The sequence below is a fragment of the Lissotriton vulgaris genome, unplaced genomic scaffold (assembly GCF_964263255.1).
Source record: "Lissotriton vulgaris unplaced genomic scaffold, aLisVul1.2 SCAFFOLD_1148, whole genome shotgun sequence".
Classification (NCBI taxonomy): domain Eukaryota; kingdom Metazoa; phylum Chordata; class Amphibia; order Caudata; family Salamandridae; genus Lissotriton; species Lissotriton vulgaris.
In genome coordinates, this window is record NW_028250791.1 from 221906 (window position 1) to 248216 (window position 26311).

General features: G+C 44.2%; 1 protein-coding gene across 1 annotated transcript in view; it reads right to left on the reverse strand.

The window, feature by feature from the left end:
• The window catches only part of LOC147663110 (vomeronasal type-2 receptor 26-like), a 190950-nt gene that overhangs the window by 119345 nt on the left and 45294 nt on the right, over positions 1–26311 (reverse strand). Inside the window, exon 2 of the mRNA XM_086950670.1 lies at positions 11962–12189. Within this exon, the coding sequence (XP_086806796.1) occupies positions 11962–12189 (228 nt within the window). The remainder of the gene's footprint in view (positions 1–11961; positions 12190–26311) is intronic.

Genomic DNA, 26311 nt, shown 5'->3' on the forward strand with positions numbered 1-26311 from the left:
ATTGCTGTTTTGTCCAAAGGACTAACATTTGCACCACATTCTGGTCTAAATAAGTTTGATTTATTCAGAGACTTACAGTCTTTTTTTCGCAAAATCAGACTTAAAATGTTCTTCTTGGGTCAAGAAGAATCTTCTGAGGTACTAAATCGGTCAGGATTACGACCTAAATCTACCTTCACCCCCAATATAGATCAATTACCTCCTCAAGTTGCCATCTTTGAACGAATAATCTATGACAAATTCATGAATATTACCAGCCAGACTCCCAAAACACCATTCAATCTAACTGTGGCAGAGCACAAAGCCCTTAAGAATATCAAAGAAAATAAGGACATCACAGTAAAAGCTTGTGATAAGGGAGGAGGCATAGTAGTCTACGACACTCCTGGTTATGTATCTAAAATGGATGAAATGTTAAATGATACCCGTTTTTATGCCCAGATATCTAGAGATACCACAACCCAAACTAAGAACAAGATCAAAAAAATCACAGACAAAGCCCTCAAAGATGAAGAAATATGTAAAAAGGAATGGGAATTCCTAAATGTTACGAATCCCAAACTAGCAAGCATTTATGGAATCCCAAAGATCCATAAGAATAGTCTTGATCCACCTTTGAGACCTATAGTGACCACCATAGGCTCAGTTACTGAGCCTTTGGCAAAATACGTTGATGCCATCCTGTGCCCACACATATCCCGCATTCCGGGGTATGTACAGGACACTAGACATATCATCAATCTAGTGGAAAACACACAATTCTGTAACACCTCGCAACTGTTAGTGACTATGGACATAGAAGCGCTATACAGTAATATCCCCATTATGGGAGCATTAGAAGCAACCCATTGGTTCATACAAAAATACAATGTCCCTTGTCCAACAGTGTTTGTCCTAGAATGTCTCAAGATTGTTCTTAAAGATAACATCTTTGAATTTAATGGCAATCTGTACAAGCAACAGCAAGGAGTCAGCATGGGAGCTTCATGCGCTCCAACTATTGCCAACATTTACATGTCTCTCTTTGAAAATCAATTCATCTTTAATGAAATTGCACCATTCTATGAATCTGTGACCTCTTGGTCGCGATACATAGATGATGTATTTTTCATTTGGATAGACAATGAGGATAACCTGGATCAATTCCTTCAGTGGATAAATCTGTGCGATAATAATATCAAGTTCACTCATCGCACAGATAGGTCACAGGTTGAATATCTGGATGTCCTCATAAAACATCAAAATGGACTTCTGGCAGTGGACTTATTCGTTAAGCCCACTGCAAGAAATACATTACTGCATTACGACAGTTTCCATCCTACGATACAGAAGAACAGTGTTCCGTTTGGTGAATTCCTCCGGTTACGACGTAACTGTACAAATCTATCCGACTATGACAACAAATCTATAACCATGAAGTCCAAATTCTTGTCTAGAGGATACCCAAACAAAATAGTTCACGATTCATACAAGCGGGCTCGCTTTTATGATCGACAACTATTATTGGCCCCAAGCAAAGAGAAAATCAATCCCAGCTTAGTATTTATTACTAAACATTCAGTACTGAATGAACGTATTCGACAGACTGTCTGCGCCCACTGGCCTATATTAAATGTGAACATACCAAAGGAAAAACAGCTAGCAAAACCGATGTTCGCTTATAAAAGGAACAAGTCTTTAAAAGACCACATAGTGCATTCCCGCATGGCACAAGGCACTCCCAGTAGACAACAATGTATAATGAATACTCTTCCAGTTACTGGTACCATTAAATGTTCAAGTTGTAAATCTTGTGCAACAGTACTTCAAGGCCCGACTCTGACCTTCAATAAGCAACTAATCAAACCAACAGATCTAAATAATTGCAAGACTTCCAACGTGATCTATTTGATTATCTGTCCCTGTCTCAAAGGCTATGTGGGACAAACCAGTCGAGCGTTGCATGTAAGACTCACAGAACACAGGTCGGCAATTAGGACACAAAAACTCACAGCTCCCATGGTTTCCCACTATTTAACACAAAATCATGAACCAGATCAAATGTCTTGGTACATCCTTGAAAGAATACAATCTAAAACAGGCATAGACATAGACAAAATAAGAAAACTTAGAGAAGTCTATTGGATTTTTGTGTTGGGAACAGCTGTGACAGGATTAAACGCCGAGATACCTTGGGAACAGGCTATTTTATAATGGAAACTGATAATGCACATGAAAAAATATGTACTTTGCCCAAATATGCATACTCTGTACTTGTTGTTAATGATGAGTATCATCACTAATGCATATAGACTACATAGGACTCAAGGTAATCCCCATTTCCCCATCATATAAGATTTCCAAGCATTTAAGCCAAAAAAAGTTTCTTTAGGTCGATTCCAATATCATGTTACATAATGTAATTTAATCATAAACCTTTAATAAATATAGGACACCCCAGTTCTAATAGATCTATTCTAAATACATACCAGATGACATATGGCACATTAGCCATACTTATAGTTTATTGCAACTGTATAGTAGCTGGCTTTCTAACCCATGAGGGCTTATTGTAAGTTCTCATCTTCTGTTTCCCAATCAAAGATGGCGGCCAGTATAGTCAGAGTGCCATACATACACATACCAGACCTTTCTAGTCATATGTTATCTCGCATTCATCAGTATACCTCTACGCTATTATTTCAGCAGCCACTGCAATGTTTCTTGGTTGGTTTAACCCACATAATATACGTCCTGCATATCAGGGATATAAATTGGAATGTTGTTAATTTTAGCCCAATTGCTACACAAGATTAACATAATAATATCGGGCCCACGTTATTATCAAATGACCGTGGAAATTTTAAATCTCACGGTTTCCCGTCTTCAATTAACGAACATCAATTAATATGAATAGAACAGCCACCTTGCTAAGATGGCGCTCAAGTCAGTCACATCCTCTAGGGCGTCCCCACTGGCTGCAACACTCGGTCTGTCCATCCTCTCGCGAGCTTTGCAGCCGCCCACAATACCGCTACACTTTATAAACACGGCAACCAGTAACTACATTAACTGGCGGACCGTACAGACGGACGATCGGGTAATGGACGGATCCTTACAACCATAGGTAAGCGTTCCCCCCGTGCAAACACTCGCATTTGCAGCCGCGTTTTCGAGCTTCCTGCTCGCAGTAACTTTAATGCTATTAGCGCTCTAGGTACGGAGATGCCTCTGTCAGCACCTATCTTCAAATTATATGCAAGCGCTCCTCTATTTGGAAATACCCTAATTTGTAGTAGCGCTCTCCAGCTTTCTGCTCGTAGCGCAGTTAATGCAATTGGCGCCCTCGGTTAGCAGACGCCCATACCATCAGCCTCGGGCAGTAATTATTTATCTTAATATTACTTGGAAGCACTCCCCCTCGTGTAAAAATTAGAATTGCGCTCCAGCTTTCTGCACGGTGTTGATGCAATAGGCGCCCTCGGTAAGAAGATGCCCTTTCCCTAAGCCTGAGGCAGCAATTACATTTCAACATACGCAGAAACTTTAGATTCCTGATATCAAGGACATTTAACACAAAGAAAGTTAAATATCAGTAAACATCGTATATAAGGGGTTACATTCAATAGTATGCGGTCAGAATTATACACAGACCACAGTTTCGACTAACTGCACATTAAGATACTAGTCAGCGCAGTATCCCTTATCGGTTAGTAAACTTATTAAAGCTGATATACTATAATCATTTACAGATGGAGTCCTCCCTGGATTCATGAGGGTAAACACTTTACCTGCATCAAACAAGCGTCTTTTGATCGATGGTACCATATACTTTTATATAGGTAAGACATCCGGCATGTACCTGCCAATCCTAAATTACTTATTTCATATAGCTGGTACACTGCTCATTAGTTTCTGTTGTTTCCTGGCCCTACAGTCAGTGCATTGGAAAGAATACCACGCAAATCTACCGATACAATCAGTGTACATAGGAGGACCCATCGTTCACGCATCCATAGACCACCGTCAGGTATATAAATTTATCTTCTTGACATCCAGCGTTAAGTAGTGCTCCACCACCTTAATTAACCACCTAATTGAATGTGTTGTGTCTGCCAGATAGGATATCTTCCACACAACAAAAAACCAGCAGGTGGACTGACTTCCTTACCATACTACAGCACACTTACATCGGCTTGGGCTTTATCCGCCAGCAGGTATATACATGAGTGCCTTTCTTTCCTGTCTTTGTATGCTAGACCTAGAAAACAGGCAGTGTTTACATTGTGTGGATATTAGAGGTGCCCTAGACTTAAGTATGTGAAATGTTTCTGACCATCGCATGCCATTCATATCCACTATCATGGTTGCCTACATGTTGGGTTACCCACTTACCTGTACTTTTCATTTTCAGTTCTGTCCATCAAGGTCCTCTTGGCCCCCCCCTTCTTCCCCATCCCACACACGATCATGCAGCCACCCTGCATTAATTAGTCCAATATGCATTAGAGGATGTAATCATCAAAGAACTCATAACATCAGTTCCATGTTCCTATACTATGAGTCAGTAAAATGCATAAATACAATGTATATAAGTGTATATAGACGTCACAATGTGTATAATTAAACAATAACAGAATGTAGATAATGCACTAAGCACTTAGAGTTTTTAAGGATGTAATTTAAATAATCTTTGTCGCTATGTATATATAAAAAATATGTTCTTTTCTATTTTTAACATGTATGTATACACAGGGAATTCAAGGTTTAGCCTAGCCGTCACCAAAGGGTGCCACTAAAGAGATCCATTCAAAACGAACAAATTATCAATTGAAATGTATTTATAAATCATGTGAGGTATGAAAACAAGATATCAGACTAATGACATGTAATCTTTATTTCTCAGTTTAAGATATTGGTGCGTGAAAACAGACTTCCTGAAGAAGGCTCACGCCGAAACGCGTTGAAAAGGAATGCACTTCTGTATTTTTTAATAATTAATCAAATTGTCTATTTTTACACTATTTGCACATATTTTGTCTCTTTTTACCTATAACAATTTGCACGTATAATGAATTAAGAAAAACAATTGCTAAGAAAAAAAGATGTTATAAAAATAAAATATCATAAGAAATCAACACTAGAGTGTTTCCAGTCATTAGTTATTTAGTTTTCCTTCCCCATTTTTCTACCAGGCACATAACCCGGTGTACTTTTGTCCGTACTTTACCCCTACATGCTGTTTCCTTGCCAGGGTTCATCCGATTAGGCAGGGGCCCCTTATTTTCCTAAATTAGTATACTCGAGGCCTGTCCTTGAGGGGTCTTTCCTTCATTATAACCCACAGATCCTAAAGGACTGTTTAAAAACAACACATAATTAAATTGAGTGGATCTTTCCATGTTCACCTAGGTGTGGTCGGTGTCTAAGCCCAGGTTCCCATTTTAAATCCCTTCCTTGTAGTACATCTATTGTATCATCTCACTTAAATCTTGCGCTACCGTCTTAATCATCATGGCCAAACTACCCACGTTCGGCTTTTCAGATGAACAATTCGCAAACATGGTTGGCAGCACTGTCTCCTTTAGTGACTCCACCATTACAAGTCAAAACAAAAATGATGACATTAACATTTTATTAGGACTCAGAAAAAAACTCAAACGAATAGAACAACATGGACATTTCATGCTACAGTATTTGAAAGCGGGTGTCATTCCACAAGGCCTCAGGGTACGCAATATACCAGGCCTGTTTGTACATATCAAAGAGTTCCTGGAACGCTGGGCATTGATATCTAACCGCTGTTCCAGGGACTATATGATGCTAATTGTCGAAACATCTAAAGGCATTTTACATGAACTAGCCAAAGAAATAGCAGACCTGGAAGAAAAAATCAAAAGTTCGGGTATAGTTGAAGATGTAAAGAAAAAACTTGAGGAGATAGAAAAAGATGTGAACTCCTATTCAGATTATCCGATCAAAAGAAAAACAGACAAATTACAAAAGGATATTCACTTTTTTAGAAAAGAAACTACCTATCCGTATCTAGCTGACCAATATTTTGCTAACTCGGAGGGACCAGCAGATAATTGGGGAAACAAACAGCCAAGATATGGCAAAAGAGTAAACACGTTTTCAGAATCATCAGGGTCTGATGGAGATGGGGCATACTACGAAGATTCGTATCAACAAGGTAGACCGAACACCAGATACCAAAATAGACCTCCTTTTTTAGGCAATCGCCACATGAGACGGGGCAATTGGAGGCCACATTATCAACCTCGATTTCAGAGTGCCCCGATGCCAGATTACAGCCAATTCCCAGCACATCAACCTATGGTATACAATCAGTATCTGGAAACAAGAAACAACCGGTACTGGAGAAACTAGATCAACTCCCCATTTTCAATCTGAGTGCCAAGAAACTTACCATGCCGGCCATTGCTGTTTTGTCCAAAGGACTAACATTTGCACCACATTCTGGTCTAAATAAGTTTGATTTATTCAGAGACTTACAGTCTTTTTTTCGCAAAATCAGACTTAAAATGTTCTTCTTGGGTCAAGAAGAATCTTCTGAGGTACTAAATCGGTCAGGATTACGACCTAAATCTACCTTCACCCCCAATATAGATCAATTACCTCCTCAAGTTGCCATCTTTGAACGAATAATCTATGACGAATTCATGAATATTACCAGCCAGACTCCCAAAACACCATTCAATCTAACTGTGGCAGAGCACAAAGCCCTTAAGAATATCAAAGAAAATAAGGACATCACAGTAAAAGCTTGTGATAAGGGAGGAGGCATCGTAGTCTACGACACTCCTGGTTATGTATCTAAAATGGAAGAAATGTTAAATGATACCCGTTTTTATGCCCAGATATCTAGAGATACCACAACCCAAACTAAGAACAAGATCAAAAAAATCACAGACAAAGCCCTCAAAGATGAAGAAATATGTAAAAAGGAATGGGAATTCCTAAATGTTACGAATCCCAAACTAGCAAGCATTTATGGAATCCCAAAGATCCATAAGAATAGTCTTGATCCACCTTTGAGACCTATAGTGACCACCATAGGCTCAGTTACTGAGCCTTTGGCAAAATACGTTGATGCCATCCTGTGCCCACACATATCCCGCATTCCGGGGTATGTACAGGACACTAGACATATCATCAATCTAGTGGAAAACACACAATTCTGTAACACCTCGCAACTGTTAGTGACTATGGACATAGAAGCGCTATACAGTAATATCCCCATTATGGGAGCATTAGAAGCAACCCATTGGTTCATACAAAAATACAATGTCCCTTGTCCAACAGTGTTTGTCCGAGAATGTCTCAAGATTGTTCTTAAAGATAACATCTTTGAATTTAATGGCAATCTGTACAAGCAACAGCAAGGAGTCAGCATGGGAGCTTCATGCGCTCCAACTATTGCCAACATTTACATGTCTCTCTTTGAAAATCAATTCATCTTTAATGAAATTGCACCATTCTATGAATCTGTGACCTCTTGGTCGCGATACATAGATGATGTATTTTTCATTTGGATAGACAATGAGGATAACCTGGATCAATTCCTTCAGTGGATAAATCTGTGCGATAATAATATCAAGTTCACTCATCGCACAGATAGGTCACAGGTTGAATATCTGGATGTCCTCATAAAACATCAAAATGGACTTCTGGCAGTGGACTTATTCGTTAAGCCCACTGCAAGAAATACATTACTGCATTACGACAGTTTCCATCCTACGATACAGAAGAACAGTGTTCCGTTTGGTGAATTCCTCCGGTTACGACGTAACTGTACAAATCTATCCGACTATGACAACAAATCTATAACCATGAAGTCCAAATTCTTGTCTAGAGGATACCCAAACAAAATAGTTCGCGATTCATATAAGCGGGCTCGCTTTTATGATCGACAACTATTATTGGCCCCAAGCAAAGAGAAATTCAATCCCAGCTTAGTATTTATTACTAAACATTCAGTACTGAATGAACGTATTCGACAGACTGTCTGCGCCCACTGGCCTATATTAAATGTGAACATACCAAAGGAAAAACAGCTAGCAAAACCGATGTTCGCTTATAAAAGGAACAAGTCTTTAAAAGACCACATAGTGCATTCCCGCATGGCACAAGGCACTCCCAGTAGACAACAATGTATAATGAATACACTTCCAGTTACTGGTACCATTAAATGTTCAAGTTGTAAATCTTGTGCAACAGTACTTCAAGGCCCGACTCTGACCTTCAATAAGCAACTAATCAAACCAACAGATCTAAATAATTGCAAGACTTCCAACGTGATCTATTTGATTATCTGTCCCTGTCTCAAAGGCTATGTGGGACAAACCAGTCGAGCGTTGCATGTAAGACTCACAGAACACAGGTCGGCAATTAGGACACAAAAACTCACAGCTCCCATGGTTTCCCACTATTTAACACAAAATCATGAACCAGATCAAATGTCTTGGTACATCCTTGAAAGAATACAATCTAAAACAGGCATAGACATAGACAAAATAAGAAAACTTAGAGAAGTCTATTGGATTTTTGTGTTGGGAACAGCTGTGACAGGATTAAACGCCGAGATACCTTGGGAACAGGCTATTTTATAATGGAAACTGATAATGCACATGAAAAAATATGTTCTTTGCGTTGAAAAGGAATGCACTTCTGTATTTTTTAATAATTAATCAAATTGTCTATTTTTACACTATTTGCACATATTTTGTCTCTTTTTACCTATAACAATTTGCACGTATAATGAATTAAGAAAAACAATTGCTAAGAAAAAAAGATGTTATAAAAATAAAATATCATAAGAAATCAACACTAGAGTGTTTCCAGTCATTAGTTATTTAGTTTTCCTTCCCCATTTTTCTACCAGGCACATAACCCGGTGTACTTTTGTCCGTACTTTACCCCTACATTAAACAATTCCCCTGCCATGGGTCACCAAGCTTGCCATTTTAGCCCAGAGATCTGTGGTGACATTTGTTTGCCCTGTACGGCATCTGCATCTGTTACTGTAAGATGGTGGTCAAGTGGAAGACAAGCCGGCAGGTAAATGTTTCTACTATCTGAGCCAATTTAGGCTCTGTGGTCGAAACCCAACATTGTTCTGCCTCTAAATAGAGCAGTGACACTTTTTTGATGCAGCTGTGGCACAGAGTGCTGACCCATATCTACGAGGCCATGCAACGCCATGTGGCTTTTCATGGCCTTGTAGATATGGAGTAAGGCAAAGTCGCTGTGTTGCCTTACTCTGCATTAAAGTAAGTATGGGCGAATTTTGCTGATCTGCGGTGCCCGAATTCCCGCAAAATCGCAAAACAATCTGCAAATTTGTGGATTTTCCTGTGAAATCGCAGATTTGTTTTGCAATTTGCACTATACTCAACTGGAGTACTTTCTACTGGCTAATCAGTAAGTGCTACCTCATTGGATAAATGTATAGTGCTTTTCCTACACTGCAGCTGCTGAAAGAGCCTGAAGATTTGTCTCCAGTGACCATGTGTGCCTGTAACTTTGCCACCACGCCAAACAGCGCTGAGGTCCCTTGAGTGATCTGTCCATCATAGTTGGGAAAGGGTGGGAAGACGTTTGGTACAGCTAGTGTGTGGTGCGGGGCTTCTATGCGTGTGCACATGCCTCTTGTGTAAAGCATCCTAGAGCGAGCAGGGCAGCAGGTGAGGAGAAAGCAGCCTCCTCGCCACAGGAACTACACAGAGATCACTCTCGTGAAACTCATGGATGCAAAGACCTCCCTCAAATATTACAGCTAATTTTCGAGGGCTTCCTGTTGAGGTTTAATTTTTGTGACATGAGCCTCATGCCAGAATGAATCCTGCCCTGCATAGTTATCCACGAAGATGCCATCGTTTTGTGCAATACCTCTACTCTACTGGAGTACTGGCTAATCAGTAAGTGCTACCTCGTTGGGTAAATGTATAGTGCTTTTCCAACACTGCAGGTGCGTAAAGGGCCAGAAGACTGTTTCCAGTGACCATGTGTGCCTGTGACTTTGCCACCACGCCAAAAGGCGCTGAGGTCCCTTGAGTGAGCTGTCCATCATAGTTGGGAAAGGGTGGGAAGACGTTTGATACCGCTAGTGTGTGGTGGGCCGGGCCAAATGGCCAGGGCTTCTATGCGTACGTACATGCCTCTTGTGTAAAGGGTCAGAGAGCGAGCAGGGCAGCAGATGAAGAGAAAGAAGCCTACTGGTCACAAAAACTACAAGGGGATCGCACTTGAGAAACTCATGGATGCAAAGACCTCCCTCGAGTATTACAGCTAATTTTTGACATCAGAGATGGGGTCAAAGCACACTTGCCCAGCCTCGACCTTGCTCACTAATGTTTTGGGCTGATTAAAACGTTACTGAATTTGAGCTTCAACTCGGGCACCTGCTTTATTTATCTGTATGTGCTTGCTGTTGAGGTTTAATTTTTTTTTACAGGAGCCGCGTGCCAGAATGAATCCTGCCCTGCATAGTTATCCACGAAGATGCCACTATGATGGACAAAGCTGTCCATCATAGTGGGGAAAGGGCGGGAAGACGTTTGATACTGCTAGTGTGTTGTGTGGGGCCTAACGGGCGGGGCTGCTATGCAGTGTTAACATACCTCTTGTGTATAAAGGGTCAGAGAGCGAGCAGGGCAGCAGGTGAGGAGAAAGCAGCCTCCTGGTCACAGGAACTACACGGGGATCACGCTCGAGAAACTCATTGATGCAAAGACCCGAGGCTTCTATGCGTGTTCACATGCCTCTTGTGTAAAGGGTCAGAGAGAGAGCAGGGCAGCAGGTGAGGAGTAAGCAGCCTCCTGGTCACAGGAACTACAAGGGGATCGTGCTCGAGAAACTCATGGATGCGAAGACCTCCCTTGAGTATTAGAGCTAATTTTCGACGGCAGAGATGGGTTTAAAGCACACTTGCCCAGCCTCGACCGTGCTCACTAATGTTTTGGGCAGATTAAAACGTTCCTGAATTTGAGCTTCAACTCAGGCTCTTGCTTTATTTATCTGTAAGTGCTTCATGTTGAGGTTTAATTTTTGTGACTGGAGCCGTGTGCCATACTTGTAACTGTTCTCTGACCCTGCTTCGAGGGTAAGAGCAGGGTCAGGGAATAGTTTTAAGTAGGCAACGAACTCCTGAGGGGCCACTCAGGAAGCACTTACAGGGTTACAGCAGGTGCCCAAGTTGAAGTTAATTCCTTTGTAACCATTTTGTAAATGTTTACAAAGAAATTAGCTTCAACTTGGGCACCTGCTGTAACCCTGTAAGTGCTTCATGGAAAATTCGTCCCGCGCGCGGATTTGCTGATTTTTTGGCCCACACTTACATTAAGGAGGCATTCCATGGCAACTCGGTGGGTGTTCCCACGCAACACCCATAGATTTTTATGCTGCCCCAGATTGAGAAGGACTTGTAATGCTGGGAATGCATGAGGAAAAATAACTTTATTTCTCCTCATTGTTTCCTCTTTTTTTGTGTGCTGTAATGTGCAGCACACATCGAAGGAGGAAAATGCCTCCATTTATTGTTTTTGTGCAGGAAGGTGTCCTTTCCTGTCTGCACAAAAACAATAATCCCTACAACGCAGACAGCCTTGCACCTTTGTGCAAGGGTGTCTGCATTAGAGCTAGGCAGCCAATTATGCACCCGTGCAGTGAGAAAGCACAGGAATGTGCCATATCTCATCCTGCCCTTTTTTCTGGATGCAGGGAAGAGCAGCAAAGTGACTTGTTGAGCTGCCCTGAGCCAAAAATGAGTACATAAGCCCCTCAGAGTATAGTTGGGCAGGTGAACTGAGATTTATTGTGGTTCACCTGCTGATACAGACTGTCAATGAAGCAACAATTACTTTTCCATTTGATCAATATTGTTCTTTCACATCCACATTTTTTTCATATGTTTCTCACCTTTTTTCCAAGTTTGTTCCCAAATCAGACAGAAGCCATTACCTGTTTAAAGTCGGGGTTCCAACGAATGGCTCGGTCATCAATGATGAACTGTTCTTCCCCAGAAGGGTTTAGATGGAAGCTTCCCACTTTGGTCCATGTAGCATAACTGAAGTTGTAGAAAATCCAACTGGAAATGTCAAAGCGCGTGGGAGGATTCCCTTGATCATCAAAGTAGATTTCATCACCAGAGGAAGTTTTAAAATGAAGATTCTTCATGTAATGATGTAACTGTAAGAACACAGAGAAATTGAAAGAGGACACAGCAAATAAATAACACTATGCTGCAATAATACCTATAGCATTGGGCAGGGCATGACTTAGCTGCTACATATAGGCATACCATTTTTGCAGAAGTTGTGAATAAAGCACGATTGGGGGGTCGGATATCATAAAGTGACCAACCCAATTCAGCTCATGACAACTGCAGTTGTCCAGGTGTAGTCCTGCAGACAGAAGATGCAGTGAAGAGCTGCTACCATGCTAGGATGAGGGAGTAATAGTGCTGTAGAAATAACAAGATGGCTTCAGTGATAGAGACCACACGGTACCTGTCGAAGGGGTATTGGATACTTTCACTCAGCAGGTGGGCGCGATTGAAGTGATAGGTGTCGCAGGAGTAGTTCATGCTATGATGGCAATAACTGGAGTCATTCAGTGTACAGTGCCAGGATAGGTGTGGCAGGACATGGTCATAAAGGGGGCGATTTACACAGGGCTTGTGTTCCTGTTGTGCCATGCTAGGTGACGCAAGGCAACGCGAGCCCTAGAAGGGGATTTACTAAGCCAAACAAAGCCACCTTGCGTGGCTTTAAATGGCTTAGTAAATCCTGTGTAATGCACAGCAGCCCAACTCGCTGCCTTGCTGTATCCTGCATTGAGAAAGCATTTCATGAGTGGGACATGGGCAATCTTCTGCATCCACCCATGGATACTGGTGCAATCCCACATTTGCTAAAATAATTGTGAACCTTGGAATGAGTCAAAATGGTACGTTTTTCCAAGAGAGACATAACGAGGAGCAATATCTTTATTTATCTTCGTTATTTCCTTTTTCTGTAATCTGCAGCACACGTATGAAGATAAAAATAACCCAAAGGATTGGTTTTGTGCAGCAAGGTGTTCCTTCTGTCACATAAACAACCCTTCTCTTAAGACAGTCCCCCTTGCAGCATGTTGTATGAGGGCCTGGATTGGTTCGAGCGCAGGGAGTGAGCAGAAATGCAGCAAATTGTAGTAGATATGGCACATTTTTGCTCTCTTACACCAAACAGAAAAGAGAGTGGGGATACAACTGCTTGTCCTTCTCCCCTAGATACCTGTAGTAAACAATAGGAACAATCTGAATACCGTATAATTAACTAGCATCCCTTGTACATTTAGTAGCCTCTCAGGAAAAATACGTTAGGATTTTATAACAAACCCTCATCCACCAACCTAGTGGTGGCATGCTTCATCATTGGGTTCCTATGTAGGGGGCCGAATGTCTCCTAGGTGGGCTGCGACGCCTGAGAACAGTGAAATGGGATTTTTCTTAGTGAACCAGTAAAATTAGTGAACATGATTCTAAAAACTGCCTCCAGGATACTCTTCCATATCAGGATGAATGTGATAGTGAGTTCCTGGGGTAGGATTAAAAACAAAGGTGGATGTGAAAGAGAAAAAAATATTTCACACATCTGTTAATGGTCTACATGTTTCAGCCAATCAAATGTATGTAAGAAGGCATTCTTCAGGACCATAGCTGTCAGGGGCAGAGGAAACCCTAGGCAAGTAAAGGGAAAGCACACATCATAAGGTGTGCATAAGTGGTGTGGATTCGTAACTTAAGATTTGCACCCAAAGTAGTATATCTGAAAGAAAATCAAAAGAGACATACATCATAGTTTTAAAAAAAATCAATTGTTAGGGTGGATGCAGAGTTTGGTGCAGCGTGCGTTTTCAATGCACCCTAAACCTCATGCAACGTGCTGTAAGTCTCGTTCTGAGTTTTAAGCCGCATGCAACCTTTACCTTCACAACCACAGAACTGTGTGTGAAAAAATGTCGGTGTGCCGGTCATACTGTAGTGCAATCCGCTCCTATTCATCAGGCATGTTCATGATCAATGAGGTAGGTGCTCATGCATGTCAGGTGGCATTCTTGGCGACTCCAAACATACTTTTACACGATTGAATCACACATTCATACTCGAAAGTCTCACAGTTAGGCAAAGAACATGAATCGTGGTAACAATAAACACAGTGCACAAAGAGGCTTATTTGGTTTGATTTGACTGTTTGCCCCTTTATAAAAAAAATGCATTCCACCTACTATTGTTGTGATAATTCAAGCAAGATGGATCCCGGCGAGAGGCGGTGCCTATCGTCACACTCTGTCAGGATACATTTAATGGTTATCAACAAACCATTAGTGACAAAGCATTATGCATTAAACGTCAGCTGTTGTGTCCTAGCAGACACAGTCTAGTTGCTGAAAGCGTAATGAAACACTTAAAACCCACCCACCACTGATGTCACAACATCACGTGACACAGTCAATAAAGAGAGCCGAGCGCACGTGCTCGAGGCTCATTAACCAGCTAACTTTCTGTGTGTCAGTGTCGCAGTGATTACTACAATGAGGGCCTAGGGCCCCAACATATCATTTGGCGACGAGGGGTGGCAGAACCCCTGGCGTGCCACTGCTAAAGGAAAAGGGGGGTGAATGCAGCCTGCCTATTGGCACCCCCCACAAGGAAGCAGCTCCAGCCGCCGAGTGGCCCACAGGGCAGGTGCCATTCCCCGGGCCTAGTCTTTGAGGAGGAGGTGATCGGGAGCCGACCCCGCACCTCTCTGGCCCTGCCGACTGCTGCCGTGCTGAGGGAAGCGTACAAGGAAGAGGACCGTGCGGTGCCCACCCGCAACGGCCGCGACTGACCCCCACCGGAGAGGAGTGCTGGCTGGGCGGAGTCCACTCACCACGACCGCAGCTAAGGAAGGCCCGTCGGCCGAAGGTGAGCCTGGGAGCGAGCAGCGGCCCCAAGTACAATAAGGCCTGCGGAGCCCACCCGCAACTGTAGCAACGCCCTGCCGGCAATGCATGAATGAAGAGGAGCCCACCCGCGACGCTAGCCGGACCCGAGGTGAGCCCGCAGGCTGTCTGAGACCGACCAGGGTGACCGGAGGTCCGTGGGAGTCCACCCTGCCTCCGTGACTGCCAGGAATGACGAGGGGGAGGGAGGGAGTAGCTAACCGCCTCCCGACCATCTCGCAACGTGATTAAAGCCTGCCTGCAAGCGGAGCCTACCCGCATGGCCAGAGCGCGAGACGGCCGAAAGTGAACTTACAGCAAAGGCAGGGCCAGCGGAGTCCACCCGCGGCCTGCCTGTAGCATCCCCCGCTCCCGCCGCACAGCGTGTGCGGTGCGAGGCTGCGGCCACGGGTGAAGACAATTAAAGCAGGAAAGTGGAAGCACCCGCAGCGCGTGGAGGACTGCTGCGGGCGGGATCAGAGAAAAGGGAATACTTCCGTGGGTGGCCAGCACCGATGTAAATGGGGAAGAGACTGCTGTGTGGGGCCGAGTGCACCAAGGGATGGTGTATGCCCTCTGGCGCCCAAACCGCAGAAGACATCCCGGAGCTGCCGGGCGTGAGCAAACGACGTGGAGCCCACCCGTGATAGATCTACAAGGCAGTGACACGCCCCCCCCATGTGGCCACAAGGACAGAGGACACTGGGAGACACACCAGAGAGCTGGCAGGGATGGACAGCCTGCAAGCAGCCAGCGCTGTATGCAACTGAACAAAACACAGGCTCCACCTCAATCGGCGCAGCTCCCAAGTTGTGCCTACTGTCTCCAAGTGAAAATAAAAGGAAAAAAGATACACTTACCTCTGGTCAGCAGAGACTCCAGCCCCCTCCTGTCCTGCACACTTCATGGTAACCGCAGGTCCTGCAAGCCCGGGACTCCAAGCAACAACGACAGGAAAGAAGGAATCTCCAAGAAAGAAGTAAGCTGCTGCTGCAGGGAATCTAAATCCTACATGGCCATCAAGTGGATACTGGGGGAAATTACACCAGAAGAAGCAAAAGGAACCAACAAGCCTAAGACAAGCCAAGGAGCACAAGAGGAAAGAAAGCAAGCCTGCAGAGACGCAGACGCAGACGGAGACCCATCATCACTGCTGAGGTGACGCTTGTGGCTACAGGTTCTCACCGCAACCGCAGGAGAGACAACATCACCACGCTGGACAGCAAGGGAGATGCACAACGTCCACCGCAAGCAGCAAGATTCAAAGGAAACTGATGGAAGAGCGCAAGTGTACCCCAGACGCAGACGGTACAGGATAGCGCCTGACAAGAAGGAAGACACACCTCAAGTACTAGAAGAAGTACGCAGCAAGTACCCAAAGCACTGGAAGATAAAGAAGAGCAAGGAACAAAGTGACACTGAAGATGTACCACGACGGTACGAAGTGAAGCACAAACTTGCAAGTGCCATGCACAATGATGTGCAATGAAAGAGTGACGCAAGATCACCACGCCAAGAAGCTAAAGAACCTCACCGGCAGCGCGCATGAGAAGTGCACCAACCGGAGAAGGTCCATGGAGCTGTGAAGTAACCCTCCAGAAACAGCAGAGCACACGAAGAGCGCAGACAAAACTGCGGCAACGCAAAAGCACTGCAGCGGAAGCAAATGGCGATCCCAACTATCATGGATTGCGAGAAGACTCATGAAGAGGAAGCTGTCCACCCCATCTGGCAGAAAAACAAAAGCCGATCACCCAGATGGTCGCCCGAGAAGGAAAAAGAAGAAAACCGACCTGCCAACAGGTCGGTGGAATGCTGACCCGCCGTAAAGGCGCAGCGAAGGTATTCTGCCAGGATGAAGACGTCCTGCCAGAAGACGTCCGTGAACTGAGAGATCAGGATAAAGTCCGAAAGAAGACCCGGAGAGACGGACGCAACACCAACAAGAACTGGAAGTAATAGGAGGCAAGAAAGAAGATCGTAACGACCGGTTCAGTCACAGAAGAGTGGAGAGAAGACAGTGTCCTAAAGCCAGGGCAAGACCAGATGGAAACAGGTGGAGTGCACGCTACTTAAAGAAGCCTGGTCAGGAAGACAAAGATAGAAAGGTGTCCGCACCGTGTGGTGAAAAGGAAATGAAGTAAGAAGTCATGTGGCACAACACCATCAAGAACAACATCTGGAAAAGGTGAGGAGAGGTGTGACAAGTCCACTCACTTACAACAAGAAGAGGTGACACACCACAACATCGTGTACAGTGACCCATAAGTCCAGGAGAACACTGATGTCACCAGGAAAAGAACAGGCACCTATTCACAAGACCCCGAAGACCAGTGGACGGTAGGAGAGCACAGGCCGGACCATTGGCAACACCCACCTTTGGGATCGAGCGGAAACCTGGATGCGGAGGGAGCTCAGATGGCCTGAACAAGGAGAACTGACCAATCCACACCAGCCCGTGGAGATCCAAGGGGCAAAGGCCTCAGGGACAGCGGTGGCAGAGGGTCCCGTCACGAGAGATGGATCCATCGCCGTCTCACCTGCACGTCCCAGGGAGAAGAGGAACTTGTGCACGAAGGCAGGAGTCAACAACTACCCTTCAGGTGGAGCTACGGACTTTGTGAGGTAGTACCCTCATCGTCTCCTCCATTCACACGCAGACTGTGGAGTTGGAGCAATGCTGTGGAAGAATACCCAGCCCAGTGGAAACCTGATGAAAAGGGCAGGAGAACACCTGAGAGAGGGGCGTCCTAGTGAGAAGAATGCCCTTCAAACACTCCATCCTTTGTAATGTAAAGCCAAGCTGCTTTCAGTGAAGCAACCGATGGACCAGTAGAAGACAACATCCTTCAAGTCTAACATCTGGTCATCCTGTTTGGCGTCACCCTCAAAAGCAAGATCTCAGTGGACTGACCGACACACTTCCACGGAGCAAGTAAAGAAGAGCACGCCCACCGAGAACCAGGACGTCAAGCTAAGAAGAACTAAAGTTTCAGCAGCAATTTCCACCGTCATCATCAAGCATGCCGCTGCAGAGACTCAGTGTAAATTTGTAATTATTGTATATTTATGTATTTTCTCCCACAGGTTCGGACTTTTGTCTTTCCTTAATTTTTATCAAATTTTTGGAGGAATGTTGTGTCCTAGCAGACACAGTCTAGTTGCTGAAAGTGTAATGAAACACTTAACACCCACCCACCACTGATGTCACAACATCACGTGACACAGTCAATAAAGAGAGCCGAGCGCACGTGCTCGAGGCTCATTAACCAGCTAACTTTCTGTGTGTCCGTGTCGCAGTGATTACTACAATGAGGGCCTAGGGTCCGACATAACAGTCAGCCATGGCCGTATTCAAATACGATTACGCATTATCGGCAGTCCTCACCCATACCCACTTACTTCATCAAGGTCTTCCGCCTGCTTCGTTACCTGCTGTGGCACTGTGCGGGGTGCTGAGATTTTGCGGTCCAGGCCGCAAGAGGCTAAGAGCTGGTGTGACACCACGTAAACTCGCTTGGTGATGTTACGACATTCGGGCGCCTGGCTCAACTGCTCAGGGTTGACGGTGCCCCCTATATTAGCCCTTTGGGTGCTTGGATAGGAAGCAAATCTGGCATGCAATGTCGGTTGTGCCGGTTCATATCGAATCATTCCTTTCATGCCAGTAGAGGATTGTCTGTGCAAAGAAACAGACTATAGCGTAACAAAGGTGATGGCATTCCATGGTATGTTATTGTTTAATCCATGTTTGTGGGTTGATAAATCCATCACAGCTCCTTTTCAAAAAGTGGATTCTGTAAGTCATTTTGGTTAGGCTCAAGCTGTTCAATTATGATCCAGCGTAAGGTATTAGTTGTATGGCCTTTCTTAAGGAAATGGTCCGTCATTTTTGTAGTATTGTATTTATATCTTACATTGCTGCGATGTTCGCAGACCCTGATCTTGATTTTCCTGCTGGTCATGCCTGTGTAGTGCAACTGGTAGGGACACTCAATCATGTATGTTACAATGACAGAGTTGCAGTTAGTATGTGTTTTTTAAAACTCAATTCTTATTTGGTTTGAGGTTCAGGGTCTTGGTAGTGCTGGTAAGATGACTGACACTGCAGTTACCACAAGCATAGTGCCAAGTCACATTGGGCAGGCCCCAGTTGTTCAACACTGTATTTATTTGTTGTTCAGGGTTTATTTTTTCATCGGGTTGAGACAAGATGGTCTTTTAAGCTTCTAGCCCTGTTAAATGACAACAAATGTTTTTCCCATTTGAGGATACCTGATTGTAAAATGCGCCAATGTGTATTGATTATTTTGGTCACTTATTTTGATATAGTTCTGTAAGTTGTGACACATGTTAAAGGCATCGCCGTGTCCCTCCTAAGGTAACCTTCCAAAAATCTCTGTTTCTTTGGTGTGCTCTGTTCCGGGTGGACCTGATGCTTTTTTCTGGATAATCTCGGTCCCTTACTTTTTCTGAGTGCCTTCGCCTGGACATCATGGTAGTCTTCCACTCTGCAGCAATTTCTTCTGAGTCTTAAAAACTGGACATACAGTAAATTATTTCCCAGAGCCCTTGGGTGAAAGCTGTTATACATCAATAAAGTGTTTTTAGCTGTGGGTGTGTAGTAAGTCTTTGTTTTAGTTTACCATTTTCAGCCAAAAATGTGACATCCAAGAAGGTAATATGTCTAGTACCCATGGAATCTGTAAATTTTAAGTTTGCGTCACATCCATTAAGTCATTCCAAAAACTGGCCTTCCCAAATCATGAAAACGTCATTGATGTACCATCATTTCCAGAACTAGGCTTATCAGGAGATTGGCTTCTGGTAAAAGCTGAAGTCTTTCGATAGGATTAGTAGGTCTTTTGTATCCTTTAAATAGGTGGAGGTATTTTGCACCAGGGGTTTTAAGAAGAAGTCGCAAAAGCGCGACAACGGTTTAAAGGAGGGAGCCTATCCTTGAAACAATTGGGCATCCTGGTGATGGGGTGCGGTCCTTTTGGGTCTTGGGAAGTGTATAGAAATAAGGGATCCTACTGTTTTAGTGCAAATGTAACCATTAGACTCTGCCTCTTCCACCAAATAAGTGATCCTGGTCTTAAGTTAGATGGCAAAATCAAAGTCTGATATTAGCAGAAAGAGGCAAAATAAAGGGCAAAACGAGCAGAAAGAGGCAAAATAGAGGTGCTATTTTAATCCTTTAGGATTTGATTGCAGCGTTTCATACAGTTTCTTACGAAATCCTATTACAATGCCTCTCTGAGATTGGGATCTTTGATCAGGCCTGGAGGTGGCTTAAATCCTTTTTAATGAGGGAGCAATCCGTCAGGATGGTCCCTTTCCATTCTTCTGCAAAGAAATTGAGGTTTGGCATCTTCACTAAGCCCCAGTCTATTTAACATGTACTTAGCTCCATTGGCAAAGCTTTTGAATCATTTGACCTAAAGAACATCTCTTATGCAGATGACACTCAGCCTCTCCTAAAGGTTGATATTTCCACCCCTTTCCCTAGCCTCACTGCTGCTGAAGGCTAACCGTCTGCTTTGCAATGGGGCTAAAACAGGGATACTTCTGTCTGACCATATAAAAGATGAATGGATGTTAGATCGCTAGCCCTCAGACTGCCGCCACCTTTGAATTCTGCCTCTTTAGTAAATTAATATTGAGGTTAAACTCTTAGACGCTCCCTGCTTTTCCCTTCTGAGATTCCTATGCAAACTATTGTTTTTCTTTGCTGATGTCTGCATGCAAATTAGTGTTGCATGCACTAATCACATACACATTGGACTTTGTCAATGTACTTTATCGTGGTTTATTAGATAGTTTGATCAAAATGCATTTTTGTGCAAAAACATTTGATCTTGGGTATTTCCTGAAAAGATCATATTTCTCAACATCTGCAAAAACTGACACAGGCTTCCTTTAAAGAAGATAATTGTTTTCTTTTCAAAACTCTTAAGATCACCTATCATGCTTTTCATATTCAAGGCTTAAAATATCTTGCATCTCAATTCCGCCATTATGTCCCCTTGAGAGACCTGCGCTCCACGTTTCTCACTGTCCCTTTATTCAGTGGGTCAAGAACTGGAGGCCGTTCCTTCTCTTTTCTAGCCGGAGCTACTTGGAATCAACTTCCTCTTGTGCTTCTCAATATGCCACATGAATCAGCCTTTTAAAAAACTTTAAATACTCACCAATTTACATCTTCACTCAGTGGCTATTTCTGTTTTCCACAGCTTTTTGACCTCCAGTATTGGGACACTCCTCGGAGTAGGCCTGCGCTTTATAAATCTCATCATTCATTCAGTCCTATTCTTAGCCATTTTTAGATGATGTAAGTGTGTGCACACGTATTGCACACTCTCATAACCCCAGTGAATGTGTTACCTAGCTAGTATTACACAATGAGATTTGCTCAATGCATTTACATCTCTGCAGATGTGAGCCATAAACTACCCAAACCTTCTGTCCTAGCCACTTAAGTGAGCAAGCTTTACTAAGTGTTTGCTGGTTGTTAATTCCTGAGGGACAGAGGATGTAAAGAAGCATTTCCTATGTTTAATAGAGCCTAATCTGGAGCATGTAGACTCCCCATTGATTGAGAAAGGAAAGAGAGAATACATGCTATAACCTCCCTTTTTGGGTAAAGTGTAAGGGACTCTAAATAATTCAACCACCCAGAGCACCAAGGTGGTAAGCAAAGCCACAAGTACTTTAGCAAGGCGAGGGGGGAACAAAAGAAACATCAGTACCGGGGAGGAAGGCCCCAGGGCATAAGGTTAGTAGATAGACACTGCCCTTTGGCCTCTTTAGTTTGTTTCTGGAAAGAGGTGGTGTTGCAATCCAGGATTAGTAAACTAAGGATAATTACTGAAGGAGCAGAAGAGTAAAACAAAGGAGCAGACCCAAGTTCAAGTCGTAATGCAAAAAGTGAAAGTCATTGAGTGGCGAACTTAGCAAAATGAAGTGACACTGTACCCACAACGAAATGCCCTCAATTACAGTGCCACTAGTAAGCCACAACGATAAACAAAAGCATCTTGCTAGGCCTTTCCCCTGGATCCAATGGTCATGGAAGGTGGCCACTAAGATGCATTTAATACTGTGAGCAGGCCTGAAACCCACCTGAGCCAGATCTTAAAGCTGTTTGGAAGCAACTGGGACAAGGAAGCAGCAACAGTAAAAAAGATTAATAGTACCCTAGAGTAGCATGATGCGCTTTCTTTTGCGAGTGGTACTTTTACCATTGATCGAAACAGTAGTGGATGCCAGAGATTCACAACATACATCCTTGAGGGAGAGAGCCAGAAGTCAGATATATTATCTTCATTGAGCAATTCAGTCAATGTTCTTCATTTAGTTTTCTTTGTTGAAGAATAAACTAAAAGCTATCCACCTACCCTCTCTAAAAATAAGGTAGATGGTCAGATGGCTTATCTGCATCAGGCCAACTGAAGAGAGTTTAATTGAGTAAATTGTACTCTGTCAGTGTAAATTTGTCAGTTACTCCACCTCTATATCAGATGAGCAGAAGAAGGGATTGGCTGGAAGGGTACTCCGTTGCTACTGTGATGGAGTTTCCTCTCTGCCAAACTCTAAATAATCCCCTTCTTTTATGGAGCTCAAACTCCTCCAGTGGGGCATGCCTGGAGTTGTATCTGATGAAGTTCCATTGAAAGTGGACACTTTTGCTGTGAGGTCCCACTGACTCCCACAATTCTTGGAAGACCACAGGGACACCACTTAGGCACAGGACCCACTTGAGCAGAGGCCAAGAGCAGGTTCCAATCCAGGTCCAGTTGCTATTAGTCAGCTGGGCACTTCAGGAAAATGGCCTTTTGCAGCTCCTTGTGTCCCCATAGCCACAGAGGGAGTCAGCCAACAACCTTGGATTCATGGTGTTTAGTAGTGTTAAAATTGGGGGTCTCTGGTTGGCACAAGTGTGCACTTGTGACAAGCAGGGACCCTCTGCTCTAGTCAAGGCCAAGGACTACTCCTAGAAATAACCCCTGCTCACCCTCTAGGCGGCGTGGCGCGAGCAGACAAGGCTAATCCCCAGAGTATGTATGGTTAAGCATTTGTAATAATACACACAGTAACTAATCAACACACCATAGAGAGACACAAGGCTGTTCTTATGTAAAAATATAGCTCTTTATATTTGAACTTTCAAGCAGGCTTGGATTACAGGCTTAATAAGTTTTCAAACTGTTCCAGTAACTTTTAAAACGGTGCAACAATATTTAAATGCAATGTTCAGTTCTTTAGCGATGTTACAACAACAGGTTGTGCGCTTCGTGGGGCTTCTGTGTGCTTTGTAGGGCTCCTGTGCACTGGGTTTGGTGCGAACAGCAAGACCGTGCCGAATCTCAAGCGCCTTGTGCTACGCTGAGTACGGTGCGGCCGATAGACACAGGGGGGTACGAGTCATAGCACTCCGGTGTGACGCGTACAGCACTTAACAAAACAAGGCTTTTCAAGATGATGTGCGCTTCCCGGACGTTTCAGTCCGGGGCGCAGCGGACAGGGCGACACAGGCACAGTACCTTTGGGCCTTGAAGAGTTCGATGCGGACGATGCCGGGCCAGACGTCCTACGTCACGGTGCCTTCCTGATGCGGGGCGAGCTACGGCTCGAAGGCTCGGTAGTCACGGTGCGGTCAGGGCAGTGATGCGTTTTAGGGCTGGCTTGAGATGCGATCGTACGCTTCGATCCTGAAGGGGGGAAGCAGCGGATGTTGAAGCAGGGTGCAGTGCGATCCCAAGCACGGGACGGCCAACAATCGCACTACGCGCCGCAGCTGCTCAGTCATAGCAGCGGGGCGCGATCAGCAGGACGCCACATGGGGGAAGCAAACACAGGCAGGCATCAGTCTTTACGATGCGAGCTACGGCTCGGGGGCCACAGGGTCGCGGTGCTCGGACCGGACGGGTCCTTTCTTGCGTTGTAAGCTACGGCTCGGAGGGGCAAAGTCACGGCACTCGAGTCAGGCGGAGCTGACCTTTACTTTGCAGACAGTGGCGTGACCAAGCAGAAGTCGCGTTGCTCGGCAGGACAGGGGGTTGCACAGGCTCTTCAGAGTGCGCGATGACGGGGCACCGCACACTCAACTTTCCGTGGGCAGCACTGCAAGGACAGGCAACACCAGCAGCAGTTTCTTCTTCAAGGGGTAGCGCCTAATGTTCCTGGGGCGCAGTTCAGGGGCAGGCTCACACGCAAGCCCTTGGAGATTGTTAAAAAAAATGCACAAGTTGAAATAAAGTCTTTCTCAGTCATTGTCTTCTCTCCTTCTTGCAGCAAGGCACCCACCACAGGCCAGTCTCTCAGGCTAGAGACAGTAGTCCTCCATGCAGCTTTCCCAGGTCCTTCTCTTCGGGCACAGTTTCTTCTTGGCGTAAACAGGATCTAGTTTCTTAGGAGCAGGGCTCCTACATTTATACTGAAAATCCTTTGTTCTTGCAGTCCAGGGGGCCTGAGCCTGGTTCATCCCAGTTTTGGAGTACTTTGTTTTGGTGACTCTGGCTTCTTCTTTCAGTGAGCAGGGCAGAGACATCAGACGCTCTGCAGAAGGTGGAGCCAGCATTGTGGTGGCAGAGCACAGCCCTATTCAGAGTCAAGGGGCACTTGTAGCGGGAATTCCGTTCTCCAACAGAACTGTGCATAGAGACCTGGAACCTGGGTGAATTAGTATGGCCCAAAACTCACCTCAGTACCCAAAATCCCCTTACCGAGCTAGCTTCAGTGTCTCATTTGTCATAACAAGCTCCCAATGCTTAGACAGACCAGAACATGAACTTAGATTACCTCAGGTATCGTGGAACACATGAACACTCTTTCGTTATATAATCATTACAAACCAGAACGTGGAGTAAAAGAGGGCACGTGCATGATTGAAATATTTATTTACTAATGCAAGGTTCTCAAACGCAATATCTTGTATAATACTAGCAAACATATTATAAGCAACAAAGTTATCAGCATAGTTATCAGTCCATAAAAGGCGAATGGTGACAGCATACTAAGATGCTGAAATGAATAGAAATTAACAACGTCTAATTCACACCCTCCCTATTTAGCATAGTATTTTATATCTATGAAGGTCTCATTTGGGTTTTAGCAGGGCGGGCCCATACCTCAAAACCTCAGTGGCAGGAGGATCACATCATCTTCCACCATCTCTCTGCATGCGAAGCACATCAAGTGTGTTTTTGTGCGTTCAGTACAACAATATAAAACTCGCCTAGCGCCAGATTTTGGCAGCAGCATGTGTGTTATGTCTATAGGGGTGCGAAGATCAGACCTTACAACAACACTGGGTTAAGTTATCCGTGTAGCCTTCAGCACTCACTGTGCAGACAGAGTGCAGAACAAAACTGATATCAGAGCAATAACATATTATTTCTCTAGTAAATCACGAAGCTCTTCTGGGTTGAAAGCTAAAACAACAATTATGTGTCATGTGCAAAAGTGAAGCAAGAATGAAAACGGCGTGCAAACATTTAATAAACTCATGCTAACTGAACACAGTATGTAGAAAAGAAGTAGCTATATGACACTCCCCCAATGATCAGAGCACTGTCAGAAATCATGTAAAATCAGAACCAGGAAGGGGTTTAACCCGAAAACAGAGTTCAATAATAATGAGCTAATCTATTCTCCAAACGTGTATATGAAGGCCAATAGGGGCCAAGCGTAATTGTTCCAACCTTTGAAAATATAAGTCAATAGGTCTGGGACGTATAAAAAAAATTTGCGTAAGAAAAAAGGCACTGTCCCAAAATATAAACATGCACGTGCCGAAATAAGTAAAAAACTCCATGGCATCTCACAATAGAACTGAATATGCAAAATATGCAGCCACAGCCTCCAACATGAAATCACTGTCATCATCCGAAAACCGTTCAGCCATCCAATTAAGTAGTGGGAAGGAACATACGTGCTGCTCCATCACTGGATCCTCTATTAACATCAGAGGGTAACTTGGCGGGTTCTCAAGAAAGCTCCTTGCCAAGAACTCATGCGCTGCTGCGAGTACATCCCAATGACCCATTAGTCCATGCATCGCTGCCAAGGCCATAATCCTTTCGCCAGAACAAACCAACTTGTGAGCAACTACGGGACTCATCAGATGATTAAAATCGACGTAAGGAGACAACGTCAAGCGGAGACACAGATCAAGGGCCCAGTCGAAATCGCAGCTCAGGCAATGAAACACAGGCTGGACACATGTGAAATAGGAAAATCGAAACGATAATCTAAATGCCGTTGCGCAACAGTGACAGGAGGAGCTCTTCTGCTCCTAATACAGGATGGGCATCCATGTTTAATAAAACAAAATATC